General features: G+C 35.2%; 3 protein-coding genes across 5 annotated transcripts; 1 reads left to right on the forward strand and 2 right to left on the reverse strand.

Annotated features, from left to right (window-relative positions):
• Window positions 1-636: 636 nt before the first annotated feature.
• Window positions 637-1356, reverse strand: LOC127845692 (caveolin-1-like). The gene is made up of 2 exons (XM_052376777.1): window positions 1186-1356; window positions 637-960 (listed from the first exon to the last, which is right to left on the reverse strand). The coding sequence occupies exons 1-2, from the start codon at window positions 1243-1245 to the stop codon at window positions 637-639; spliced, it is 384 nt and encodes a 127-aa protein (XP_052232737.1). The 5' UTR covers window positions 1246-1356.
• A 2128-nt stretch (window positions 1357-3484) lies between these two features.
• LOC127845690 (complement C1q-like protein 4) lies at window positions 3485-13975 on the forward strand. 3 transcript variants are annotated; one of them, XM_052376775.1, is made up of 3 exons: window positions 3485-3854; window positions 12737-12809; window positions 13060-13975. In XM_052376775.1, the coding sequence occupies exons 1-3, from the start codon at window positions 3702-3704 to the stop codon at window positions 13470-13472; spliced, it is 639 nt and encodes a 212-aa protein (XP_052232735.1). In that variant the 5' UTR covers window positions 3485-3701; the 3' UTR covers window positions 13473-13975. The 3 variants fall into 3 exon arrangements, with proteins under 3 accessions (XP_052232735.1, XP_052232733.1, XP_052232734.1); XM_052376773.1 differs by lacking the exons at window positions 12737-12809; window positions 13060-13975 and adding exons at window positions 4074-4146; window positions 4398-4885 and having other exon boundaries at window positions 3497-3854; XM_052376774.1 differs by lacking the exon at window positions 3485-3854 and adding an exon at window positions 12291-12517.
• On the reverse strand, window positions 9247-10020 carry LOC127845691 (caveolin-1-like). The gene is made up of 2 exons (XM_052376776.1): window positions 9850-10020; window positions 9247-9624 (listed from the first exon to the last, which is right to left on the reverse strand). Exons 1-2 carry the CDS (start codon window positions 9907-9909, stop codon window positions 9301-9303), a joined length of 384 nt encoding a protein of 127 aa, XP_052232736.1. The 5' UTR covers window positions 9910-10020; the 3' UTR covers window positions 9247-9300.

The raw sequence follows: 13975 nt of genomic DNA on the forward strand, positions 1-13975 counted from the left end.
CTTTAGATACATTCAGATATCTGAGTATCCCTCCTATCCCAAACACTGCGTTATCTCTTCTGATACATTCAGATATTTGAGTATCACTCATTTCACAAACATTGTGATATCTCTTTAGATACATGCATATATCTGAGTAACCCTCCTATCACAAACAATGCGATACCTCTTAAGATACATTCAGATATCTGAGTATCACGCCTACCGCAAACATTGTGATATCTCTTCATATACATGTATATATCTGAGTTACACTCCTATCACAAACATGGTTATGCAGAGTAAGTTATGTATATTGAGTATATTTTGTGACCGTTCATCATTTGTTATGCTCCGACATAAACATGCATCTTTTATTACATTTTTAGGTTTATGCTGTATGTAAATGAATTCGTATTTTTGTAAAATTTAATCTTTAATTTATCTTAATCTTTCAACCAAAGTAAACAAAACTTGGCGGATTTGCAAACACGAGAAAAGATAGTCACAAAAAACAAATTGGCAATACAATATAAATTTTATTTTTACAAAAATGATATTATAATGTTATAAAATGTATTACACATTTCTGCTGACCATACATAAAGGTAACTAACAAATAATTTAGTTTTCATGCACACTATTCTAATAAAGTATCTATTTCTTGAAATTATGGAAGATTTTACCACACGCCTCGCAGCACGGCTCAATGCAGCACGAGAGACACGTGCGAGTCATCTTTGAGAAAACGGCGCAGTTCATCTCGCACATCTTTAACATCGGAGTGATGAACCAGACATGGTAGAAGGCGACTGAGGCGAACTCGCAGCCCCACTCAGCGGCGATGCAGATCCCACACAATAGCGTAGAAATCTTGTAACAGAGTCCGAGCCAGCACGAGAAGCACGTGTACGCGAGCTTCCAGACGCAGTCGATCGAGTGCGCTCCTTCCGGTTCTGCGAGGACGTCTTCGAATTGGACCTATAAATAAGGTGAAAAATGTATGATATTTAACACTAAATTAATATTTAATGTAGTATTCATATTATCTTAGTAAAAAACGGCATTTAGCTTAATAACTTTAAAAACAACGTGACATGTATCATTTACATACTGTACACTAACATTTTTGCAGTAACGTATTAGCAAATGTTAAATACCGATTTTAACCAAGTTAAGAAAAGGATTTATAATCTTTAAACCAACCTTGATGTGATCGTTCAGGTGATTGGGATCGCGGTTCATGAGATCAACTTTGTCGGCCATCGTAGAGAGTAAGAACGGTTAATGTTAACTCTTTTATTCGACGAGATTTTAGATCACAATGACTTGAAGATGGGAAGTAGAGATTTATACCTTCTTCCAGACCACTGCAAGCTGATACTTTACAAGAGTGTGAATAAATGTTCACAGTGTGTGATAAACTTCAGCATCAATATGGAGTAAGGTATAAAGGATTAATCACTAGATCAGACAGAGATAATCAGCTTGTTGAATGGTGATGACAGATTGCACTGATTGCGATTAATCGGTCCCAAAGAATTGTATTCACTGATCTTCATCTTGTTGTTAGACAAATATGTGAAGGCTGACATAATATTTTATGTATTTTATACACTAGCTGAGTGCGCTTAATTAATAGATTCATATATTTGAATCTACTGAAATTATCAAAATCACATTATTATGAATAACGTATTGTCTTCATTAACTATTACTAGTTTATGTTTTAGTTAAATGAATGCGTGTTTTTTTATGATTAACATCTTAGTTTATGCTTCAACTTAAATAGTTGATATTTTAAATGCAGCCATAATGCCAATTATTTGGTCCATCGGTATAATCCCGTTAATAGCTGAGTGATATTTGCTGCAGCATGCGACAAACCTGACATTGATAGATACAATACTTCTTTAAGGGATCGTCAACCAGATTGACGAAAAAAAAAGCACAATTATTAGTTTATATTGATTAAAATATGACGACTGGTATATTACATTACTTGAAAAAAAGTTGTTAAGTTTTCATATTTTTATAATTCGGTTAGAAAATTTTACTGGATATGTGTACCAGGTAACTCCCAGTTAACTATAAATAACGCAAGTATATTGATCATCATCGTCACGTGGTAAACCCATGAATTAAAATTGTGCATGCGTAGTGAATTGTATATATTTTATACATAAAATGATCAATCTACTGACGGACTCTAGATAAGTCAATATACGCTCCGTGATCTACTTGCGATATTTAAAGTGCGTATATCGTTATGTTACCTATTTTCGTGATGTACTTTCGATTTCCCACCGCGAAATTTTATTGCCGAATATACTAAAAATATATACTATTTTTAAATGATGTAATATACCAGTCGTGATATTTAAATCAATATAAACTTATAATTGTAAAAAATACGGTTTTTTAGAACTTTTCTTTTTTCGTCAATCGCGGTTGACGGTCCCAAGAACTCCATATTTTTTAAATTTATATTTACAAAAGATAAATGACAATTTTTCGAAGTTCAAGTCCCATAACTTCGCCCAAAATCACTGGACCGGAACGAAAGTCATACTTCATACGAAAGTCTTATAGGAAGACTCACACACCAAATATCAGGTCAATATCTTAAACCGTTTTGAAAATAAGTCTGGATAATGAAATGCCGGGCTGACGGACGGACAGTCCAACTGCCATATGCCACCCTACCGGTGGCATACAAATCAGCTTAATATCTGAAAGAGTTGTGAAAAACCCTCAGGAAAACGGTTATTATAGTGAAAATTTAAATCCAAGGCCCATAACTTCGCCAAATATCGATGGGCTGGACTGAATTTCACACTTTATCTTTCGGTCATGTAGGTAGACTCGCATACCAAAAAATAGCTTAATATCTGATATAGTTCTGTAAAAAAAAATACGGAAAACGGTTAATATAGAAAAAGGTCGAATCTAATGTCACAGTTGTTGACAATTTTGATGGTTTATCTGTGTTGATGGTGGTGAAAATAAAACTGTGTAGTAGATGATAAACATTTTATGAGGAATTTACTTTGAAACTTTAGAGGAGGCTTGAATTCGAAGAGAAAATAGTATTATGGTTATATGCCAGTCATACTTTATGATATTTTTGTTTAAAAAGCTTTTTGATATTCAAAGTTTGCTTTCCTTCTTCATCAAATATCATACATTTCTGAAAATGCTGTTCACACCAATATTTAAAGCTTTATACTTCAGAAAGGTGTTGATTTACTTGTTATAATCCATAAATTTATGTTACAAAATAAGTTTTGTTAAGCATTAAAACTCACATTGAAAAGTGCAAAATTAAAAAAAGGGGGCGAAGACCCCTCCCGCACGGGAAGGCCCCTCCCGCACCCTCCCTGGTTGGGCCCCCAGTCAAAATTCCTGCGTACGGCCCTGCAATGAATTAAAGTAATGAACGGTGAAAACGTGGCATATTTTGTGTGAAACCTATAATTATACTGCAATAACGCATAACTACAAAACTTTACAGCAGATGTTATGTGGCATCAATGTCCTTAAAAGCGTGCCAAAAGCAGTGTCTTAGTGCACAAGGTCATGGGACTGCCGACATATGTGAAGTATTCAAAAGTCTTCATAGGTGGATTTTTAGCACACTTCGTCATTCCAGAGTATTTTGATAACAACCAAATAAACATTACCGGTTGACTGCATTGTGTGTACATTTGTTCGTTTCCAAAATGCTTTCAACGGATGTTGTTATGATCATTTTGTTAGGCTGGGGTAATATTATTTCGATTGAGACAAGCGGAATGCGGATAACAAATACCACCGTATCAGAGACAATGCGCGTTCTTACCGGCAAAATAGTGGACCAACAGGAAAAACTTGAGGTCTGTTTTCATGTCTTTTTTTGGAAGTTATTTATTCTGCTTATGGCATACATCAGTCATTTAAACCAGTCTTTTCAATAAATTCGTTTAAGTTATAAGGTGATATCTTTTTAAAGCAAAAGCATTAATCAACGAAAGTTTATTCGAGCATCAGCTGTCTGCTTTGTTTATTATGGTGTCGATGCAATAAAAATGAGGCTATACTTATTATTTGCACAGAAAATGGAGCAGCGCTTACAAGCACTGGAGACATCAGCTCATAATGTATCCAAACATATTCAAACCCGACAAGGTATTTTATGTTTGACATATGTAGTATTGTACTATTTACAAGTACAGCTATAATTCGAATACAATCGGACAGGAGAAATGGCAACACCTTTTCACAGGGTATGCATATGTATATGTGTAATATGATAAATTCACATTTATCTTGTCAATTTATGAAAAACATGGACACTGTTATTAATTCCTTTATATCTTAATCATTACTAGTAATTGTTATTATGGTAAATCAATAACGTAGATGGCATTCTTTTTTAGCGGAGGTGTCAAGTGTAGCGTTCACTGCGTGCGTTTCGGCACAGGACGTAATCAATATCGGGCATGGTCAAACGATTGTGTTCGACCAGGTGTATACAAATACCGGAAATTCGTACAAACGGACGACGGGAATTTTCACAGCTCCCATGGACGGCGTCTACGGCTTTCATCTGTCTGTCATGGTCCTGGATTCGAATGCTTTGTATCTCAATCTTGTCAAGAACGGCGAACACTTTGAGGGAATGGCTATTTATGGCAACGGACGTTTCACCACTGTAAGCGAGTTCTGGAACATTGAGCTTGCTAAAGGTGACGACGTATGGATCCGAACTGATACAAACTACATTGATGGGCACCTTGGTACCATTCACGGATGGTGTCACACGCAGTTCTCAGGCTTCTTTATCAACTAGTTCATGCTTCATCGGTTAAGACAATTATCAACTGAAAATAGTAATTATTTGTACATACTTTACACACTGTGCAATTTTTCTGGCAAATCGTGTCACTGTCAAGATCACCATTACTACGAAAGGAAAGTCTTTTTCTGTCATTTACTCGAAATTCGATGGAGTTTTTTTCCGTTTAAATTGTATGTCTGTGCATCTTATATGCAAACCCTGGTTGGCATTGCAGTGTTTTTTTAACTGAACTTAATTAATTTGTAAAATGCTTAATGTCAAGTTACATGGAATGGCCACCTTTCTTACTATAATCTATAAAATTTCAAAATGAAGATACACATACCTCTATAATTATATATCAGCTGTCAAGATCAGCAACTTCAACACAAATTTTAATTTAATGCATTATTTCTGCCAATTGTATTTGTGATGTTTGTAGTCTGCCGGTTCTTTAAATTTTGTCTCTGCATGAATATATTTGTTTTAAATACCTCATGTCTTAATAGTCTATAGGATTGATTATGTATCATTTAGCTATTCATAGCTAATGTTTCTTTGTTACACATGTACCGACTTAAAATAAAATTTGATTTGATTTGATTTGAGCTGACTGACATACATACAATATACCATCAAAGCAGAAAAATATTAGGGTACACATGTTTTAGATTGGACTCTGTTTTTTTCCCCCAACCATCATTTAAGTTATGTTAATATTTACTAAAAAATTCATCCACAAAATGTTTAATTAGTATGTGATTGATAAACATGTATGTTGCTTTTAACTTTTGAAGTAAAATAAATAAAATTGTACGTGCGTAATACATCTATTTGTTGGTTAGTTTTAATTATCGTGATTTGAATCATCCTTGTCAATCTAGGTTAAATTCACTGAAAACACGTCTCTCTAACCGATTGTCACAATTAGGGGAAGCTGTCATAGACACGCTGGTAAATCTCTATCTGATCGAGTTATTCAACCCCAATACTCCATTTCCATTCGGATGCTGGTGTTTTATCACACCCTGCGAATGTTTAATCACACGTGTCACACCTCAGCTTTCAGTGTCAATGTGCCGAGTATAAATGCCTCTTTTCAATGTTTCATGGCGTTGTGACCCCAAACCTAGTCTGCGGTAAAATTCTGACTTTTTACAATGGACAACAAAGTTACTCTGATAAGCCATGATGTCGAAATATTGGACCATCACATTAAGGTTTGTGATTTATTATATTAAATTGTGTTCTTACCTGATGAAAAAAGGTTACAACTGTATATCTAACGGAATGGCTTGATTACAAGTGATTATAGATTTATATCATAACATAAATACACTGTATTTAGAGTAATTTTATTTCAAAGAAGTTTGCCCTTATATTTCTTTTTATCACAAAAATTCAGTGGGGGATTAAACATTATCAATTGTTTCTGTTGCTATTTATTTCTTTCCCTGTATGCATTTTTTTAGGTTCAATTCAAGAACGTTCTAGCAGAACTCACTGGAATGATTGAGCCTGGAAGCTCGCTTACACGTACTTCTCGTACCTCTGTTACGAGATGTCTACATTCTTCGGAGGCATCTCCATCGCCGCTTAGTGAGCATGGAAATTCTTCGGAGTCGCTTTCTGCCATGTCTAGTTGTAGATGTGCGAGATGAACTGCGCCGTGTTGACCCCCGCGCGTGCCTCTTGTTCTCTCATCGTGCAGCAGGCGTGTTGACAAATCTTCCACAGTTTCAAGAAATAGACTCTTGGATAAAATTTAATGTGAAAACAATTTATTTGTAATTTGCTGCAAATTATTGTAATTTCCTCCTATAAAAGAACATTTTTTTTCAATATATATTTTACAAATAAAAATATGAGAATCACAATGAGTTAGTACTATTAGTAAGGCGCTAGTGGCAGGCATTAAGCTTCCAGTAATATAATTGTTATATTAGTATGGCGAATTCAGCAACAAATCACTAGATCTTCGTCAAACTTCTCATATTTTACACTAAACCTACGGTGGCTTAGAGGTGAAATTCACTCTTCTTTTTTTATATTGCTACCCTATTTTTCTCGTTCCCACGACATGCTAACTCTAGGGAACGACTTACTAACTCGTGGGAACGAGTTAGCTATGTCGTTGAAACTTTTTACTTACTTGAGGGAACGTTATAGAAAAATGGGATGAAAATCTATATAAAGAGGAGTTTAATGAAAAAAAGAGCGGTACAGTAAATAAATATGGATGCATCAAACAAACGAGTTGAGCATTTTGCACTCCTCTATTTTCTATCTCGTTCCCACGACAAAACTACTCGTTCCCATGAGTAAGTAAGTCGTTCCCTCAAGTTAGTATGTCGTGGGAACAAGATAGAAAAAAGAGGAATGAATGTCACCTCTTTGCCACCATATAAACCTGTTCTGTTCAGTTTCTTTAGTTCTTTATAGTACTGTTCAGAACAACTATGTGTGTCATCGAATGTGGTGATATTAGCTAAGAAACAATGCAACTTCCTAAAGCCATATCTGCAAGTTAAGGTTTACTCGAGTCGTGGCGCGTACAATCGCTGCCTCAATTTGATTGTTACGCCGGGAATAGCTTCCAAAATACAATATCTTGTTCACTACTTAAATTTCCGTTTTCCTTTTCTTATGCATTAAATTGGGAATCTTGAATTTCACGACGAGCGCTTTTAAAATGTAAAACTATACAGTGTTACGGAGAAAACAGTTAAAAAATGCACGTACATGTGTTTTTTGCCGAAACAAATATTAAACTGGATATTTAAAAAACTGAGAAGGTTCTTCTAACACTATGTGATTATTTCTAACTTTGGAATGTTCGTTAGTGCTTAAGGTTGCATAAGGTATGGATCGGGAATGCATTCAAGCATTCTTACATAAGAAGCCCCACTTATCCGGTGAGGTGGCCAGCAAACAAACTCATATGCTTCCGGGACTGGTTATTGAACCCGGTCCGTAAGTCGAGAACCGCGTGTTGCAACCACAATGGTCACCTGACAGCACAATAAAGGCGAATAAAGCTTAAACTAAGTTGTTTGTTTAAAATGATTCGCGTATTTCTGACTTCTTTTGCAAAAACCTGACGAAAACAATATCTATATGTTTTCGCCGATTATGGGCTTGGTTTGTGGGTCAAATACCTTGAAGATATATCTTTGTATCTACACAGAAATACTCCGGAGTACTGTCAGGTGACCATTGTGGTTGCAACACACGGTTCTCGACTAACGGACCGGGTTCAATAACCATTCCCGGAAGCATGTGAGTTTGTTTTGTTGGCACCTCACCGGATAAGTGGGGCTTCTTATGTAATTGCCTTAACTAAATCCAGACATTGCGATATCTCTTCAGATTCATTCAGATTTCTAAGTATCCCTCCTATCACAGCCATTGTGATATCTCTTCAGATACATTTAGATTTCTGAGTTGTACGCTATCGCAAACATTGCGATACCTCTTTAGATACATTCAGATATCTTAGTAGCACGCCTATCACAAACATTGTGATATCTCTTCAGATATACTCATATATCTGAGTAGCACGCCTATCACAAACATTGCGATACCTCTTAAGATATCTTCAGATATCTTACTAGCACGCCTATCGCAAACATTGCAATATCTCGTCAGATACATTTAGATATCTGATTTACACTCCTTTCACAAACACTGCGTTATATTTTCAGATACATTCAGATATCTGAGTAACCCTCCTATCACAAATATTGCGATACCTCTTCAGATACATTCAGATATCTGAGTATCCCTCCTATCACAAATATTGCGATACCTCTTTAGATACATTCAGATATCTGAGTATCCCTCCTATCACAAATATTGCGATACCTCTTTAGATACATTCAGATATCTGAGTATCCCTCCTATCCCAAACACTGCGTTATCTCTTCTGATACTTTCAGATATTTGAGTATCACTCATTTCACAAACATTGTGATATCTCTTTAGATACACGCATATATCTGAGTAACCCTCCTATCACAAACAATGCGATACCTCTTAAGATACATTCAGATATCTGAGTATCACGCCTACCGCAAACATTGTGATATCTCTTCATATACATGTATATATCTGAGTTACACTCCTATCACAAACATGGTTATGCAGAGTAAGTTATGTATATTGAGTATATTTTGTGACCGTTCATCATTTGTTATGCTCCGACATAAACATGCATCTTTTATTACATTTTTAGGTTTATGCTGTATGTAAATGAATTCGTATTTTTGTAAAATTTAATCTTTAATTTATCTTAATCTTTCAACCAAAGTAAACAAAACTTGGCGGATTTGCAAACACGAGAAAAGATAGTCACAAAAAACAAATTGGCAATACAATATAAATTTTATTTTTACAAAAATGATATTATAAAGTTATAAAATGTATTACACATTTCTGCTGACCATACATAAAGGTAACTAACAAATAATTTAGTTTTCATGCACACTATTCTAATAAAGTATCTATTTCTTGAAATTATGGAAGATTTGACCACACGCCTCGCAGCACGGCTCAATGCAGCACGAGAGACACGTGCGAGTCATCTTTGAGAAAACGGCGCAGTTCATCTCGCACATCTTTAACATCGGAGTGATGAACCAGACATGGTAGAAGGCGACTGAGGCGAACTCGCAGCCCCACTCAGCGGCGATGCAGATCCCACACAATAGCGTAGAAATCTTGTAACAGAGTCCGAGCCAGCACGAGAAGCACGTGTACGCGAGCTTCCAGACGCAGTCGATCGAGTGCGCTCCTTCCGGTTCTGCGAGGACGTCTTCGAATTGGACCTATAAATAAGGTGAAAAATGTATGATATTTAACACTAAATTAATATTTAATGTAGTATTCATATTATCTTAGTAAAAAACGGCATTTAGCTTAATAACTTTAAAAACAACGTGACATGTATCATTTACATACTGTACACTAACATTTTTGCAGTAACGTATTAGCAAATGTTAAATACCGATTTTAACCAAGTTAAGAAAAGGATTTATAATCTTTAAACCAACCTTGATGTGATCGTTCAGGTGATTGGGATCGCGGTTCATGAGATCAACTTTGTCGGCCATCGTAGAGAGTAAGAACGGTTAATGTTAACTCTTTTATTCGACGAGATTTTAGATCACAATGACTTGAAGATGGGAAGTAGAGATTTATACCTTCTTCCAGACCACTGCAAGCTGATACTTTACAAGAGTGTGAATAAATGTTCACAGTGTGTGATAAACTTCAGCATCAATATGGAGTAAGGTATAAAGGATTAATCACTAGATCAGACAGAGATAATCAGCTTGTTGAATGGTGATGACAGATTGCACTGATTGCGATTAATCGGTCCCAAAGAATTGTATTTACTGATCTTCATCTTGTTGTTTGACAAATATGTGAAGGCTGACATAATATTTTATGTATTTTATACACTAGCTGAGTGCGCTTAATTAATAGATTCATATATTTGAATCTACTGAAATTATCAAAATCACATTATTATGAATAACGTATTGTCTTCATTAACTATTACTAGTTTATGTATTAGTTAAATGAATGCGTGTTTTTTTATGATTAACATCTTAGTTTATGCTTCAACTTAAATAGTTGATATTTTAAATGCAGCCATAATGCCAATTATTTGGTCCATCGGTATAATCCCGTTAATAGCTGAGTGATATTTGCTGCAGCATGCGACAAACCTGACATTGATAGATACAATACTTCTTTAAGGGATCGTCAACCAGATTGACGAAAAAAAAGCACAATTATTAGTTTATATTGATTAAAATATGACGACTGGTATATAACATTACTTGAAAAAAAGTTGTTAAGTTTTCATATTTTTATAATTCGGTTAGAAAATTTTACTGGATATGTGTACCAGGTAACTCCCAGTTAACTATAAATAACGCAAGTATATTGATCATCATCGTCACGTGGTAAACCCATGAATTAAAATTGTGCATGCGTAGTGAATTGTATATATTTTATACATAAAATGATCAATCTACTGACGGACTCTAGATAAGTCAATATACGCTCCGTGATCTACTTGCGATATTTAAAGTGCGTATATCGTTATGTTACCTATTTTCGTGATGTACTTTCGATTTCCCACCGCGAAATTTTATTGCCGAATATACTAAAAATATATACTATTTTTAAATGATGTAATATACCAGTCGTGATATTTAAATCAATATAAACTTATAATTGTAAAAAATACGGTATTTTAGAACTTTTCTTTTTTCGTCAATCGCGGTTGACGGTCCCAAGAACTCCATATTTTTTAAATTTATATTTACAAAAGATAAATGACAATTTTTCGAAGTTCAAGTCCCATAACTTCGCCCAAAATCACTGGACCGGAACGAAAGTCATACTTCATACGAAAGTCTTATAGGAAGACTCACACACCAAATATCAGGTCAATATCTTAAACCGTTTTGAAAATAAGTCTGGATAATGAAATGCCGGGCTGACGGACGGACAGTCCAACTGCCATATGCCACCCTACCGGTGGCATACAAATCAGCTTAATATCTGAAAGAGTTGTGAAAAACCCTCAGGAAAACGGTTATTATAGTGAAAATTTAAATCCAAGGCCCATAACTTCGCCAAATATCGATGGGCTGGACTGAATTTCACACTTTATCTTTCGGTCATGTAGGTAGACTCGCATACCAAAAAATAGCTTAATATCTGACATAGTTCTGTAAAAAAAAATACGGAAAACGGTTAATATAGAAAAAGGTCGAATCTAATGTCACAGTTGTTGACAATTTTGATGGTTTATCTGTGTTGATGGTGGTGAAAATAAAACTGTGTAGTAGATGATAAACATTTTATGAGGAATTTACTTTGAAACTTTAGAGGAGGCTTGAATTCGAAGAGAAAATAGTATTATGGTTATATGCCAGTCATACTTTATGATATTTTTGTTTAAAAAGCTTTTTGATATTCAAAGTTTGCTTTCCTTCTTCATCAAATATCATACATTTCTGAAAATGCTGTTCACACCAATATTTAAAGCTTTATACTTCAGAAAGGTGTTGATTTACTTGTTATAATCCATAAATTTATGTTACAAAATAAGTTTTGTTAAGCATTAAAACTCACATTGAAAAGTGCAAAATTAAAAAAAGGGGGCGAAGACCCCTCCCGCACGGGAAGGCCCTTCCCGCACCCTCCCTGGTTGGGCCCCCAGTCAAAATTCCTGCGTACGGCCCTGCAATGAATTAAAGTAATGAACGGTGAAAACGTGGCATATTTTGTGTGAAACCTATAATTATACTGCAATAACGCATAACTACAAAACTTTACAGCAGATGTTATGTGGCATCAATGTCCTTAAAAGCGTGCCAAAAGCAGTGTCTTAGTGCACAAGGTCATGGGACTGCCGACATATGTGAAGTATTCAAAAGTCTTCATAGGTGGATTTTTAGCACTCTTCGTCATTCCAGAGTATTTTGATAACAACCAAATAAACATTACCGGTTGACTGCATTGTGTGTACATTTGTTCGTTTCCAAAATGCTTTCAACGGATGTTGTTATGATCATTTTGTTAGGCTGGGGTAATATTATTTCGATTGAGACAAGCGGAATGCGGATAACAAATACCACCGTATCAGAGACAATGCGCGTTCTTACCGGCAAAATAGTGGACCAACAGGAAAAACTTGAGGTCTGTTTTCATGTCTTTTTTTGGAAGTTATTTATTCTGCTTATGGCATACATCAGTCATTTAAACCAGTCTTTTCAATAAATTCGTTTAAGTTATAAGGTGATATCTTTTTAAAGCAAAAGCATTAATCAACGAAAGTTTATTCGAGCATCAGCTGTCTGCTTTGTTTATTATGGTGTCGATGCAATAAAAATGAGGCTATACTTATTATTTGCACAGAAAATGGAGCAGCGCTTACAAGCACTGCAGACATCAGCTCATAATGTATCCAAACATATTCAAACCCGACAAGGTATTTTATGTTTGACATATGTAGTATTGTACTATTTACAAGTACAGCTATAATTCGAATACAATCGGACAGGAGAAATGGCAACACCTTTTCACAGGGTATGCATATGTATATGTGTAATATGATAAATTCACATTTATCTTGTCAATTTATGAAAAACATGGACACTGTTATTAATTCCTTTATATCTTAATCATTACTAGTAATTGTTATTATGGTAAATCAATAACGTAGATGGCATTCTTTTTAGCGGAGGTGTCAAGTGTAGCGTTCACTGCGTGCGTTTCGGCACAGGACGTAATCAATATCGGGCATGGTCAAACGATTGTGTTCGACCAGGTGTATACAAATACCGGAAATTCGTACAAACGGACGACGGGAATTTTCACAGCTCCCATGGACGGCGTCTACGGCTTTCATCTGTCTGTCATGGTCCTGGATTCGAATGCTTTGTATCTCAATCTTGTCAAGAACGGCGAACACTTTGAGGGAATGGCTATTTATGGCAACGGACGTTTCACCACTGTAAGCGAGTTCTGGAACATTGAGCTTGCTAAAGGTGACGACGTATGGATCCGAACTGATACAAACTACATTGATGGGCACCTTGGTACCATTCACGGATGGTGTCACACGCAGTTCTCAGGCTTCTTTATCAACTAGTTCATGCTTCATCGGTTAAGACAATTATCAACTGAAAATAGTAATTATTTGTACATACTTTACACACTGTGCAATTTTTCTAATTGGGCAGTTTTCTTTTGTATTTTCTCAAAACTAAATTGACGAATTGACATGGGATTTATGAAATGAAACTATAGATTTGCGTAAATATTTCTAAATACAATTTAAAGAATCCCTGATCCGTAACGGATACTGCATGTCCGAATCGGGTTTTTATTTTTAAATTAAAAAAAATTCGTATGATGCAATTTTGAAATTTGACACATCCGTTCTATATATAAAACGTTCAAAGTTGATAAGCTTCGTGTCATAAGAGTAATTGAAGTGTTGTTTTTCCCAAAGATTTGACCTGGTGTACTATTTTTTATTTTAACCATGATTGAAACGTGGCCTAGATATTGTCAAGATAAACATTCTGAATATGATTCAAAGAGTCATAAAAGTGGATTCTATAGTGGTAATACATTTCTTTTAAGATTTGA

This window comes from Dreissena polymorpha, chromosome 9 (genome assembly GCF_020536995.1).
Source record: "Dreissena polymorpha isolate Duluth1 chromosome 9, UMN_Dpol_1.0, whole genome shotgun sequence".
Lineage (NCBI taxonomy): Eukaryota > Metazoa > Mollusca > Bivalvia > Myida > Dreissenidae > Dreissena > Dreissena polymorpha.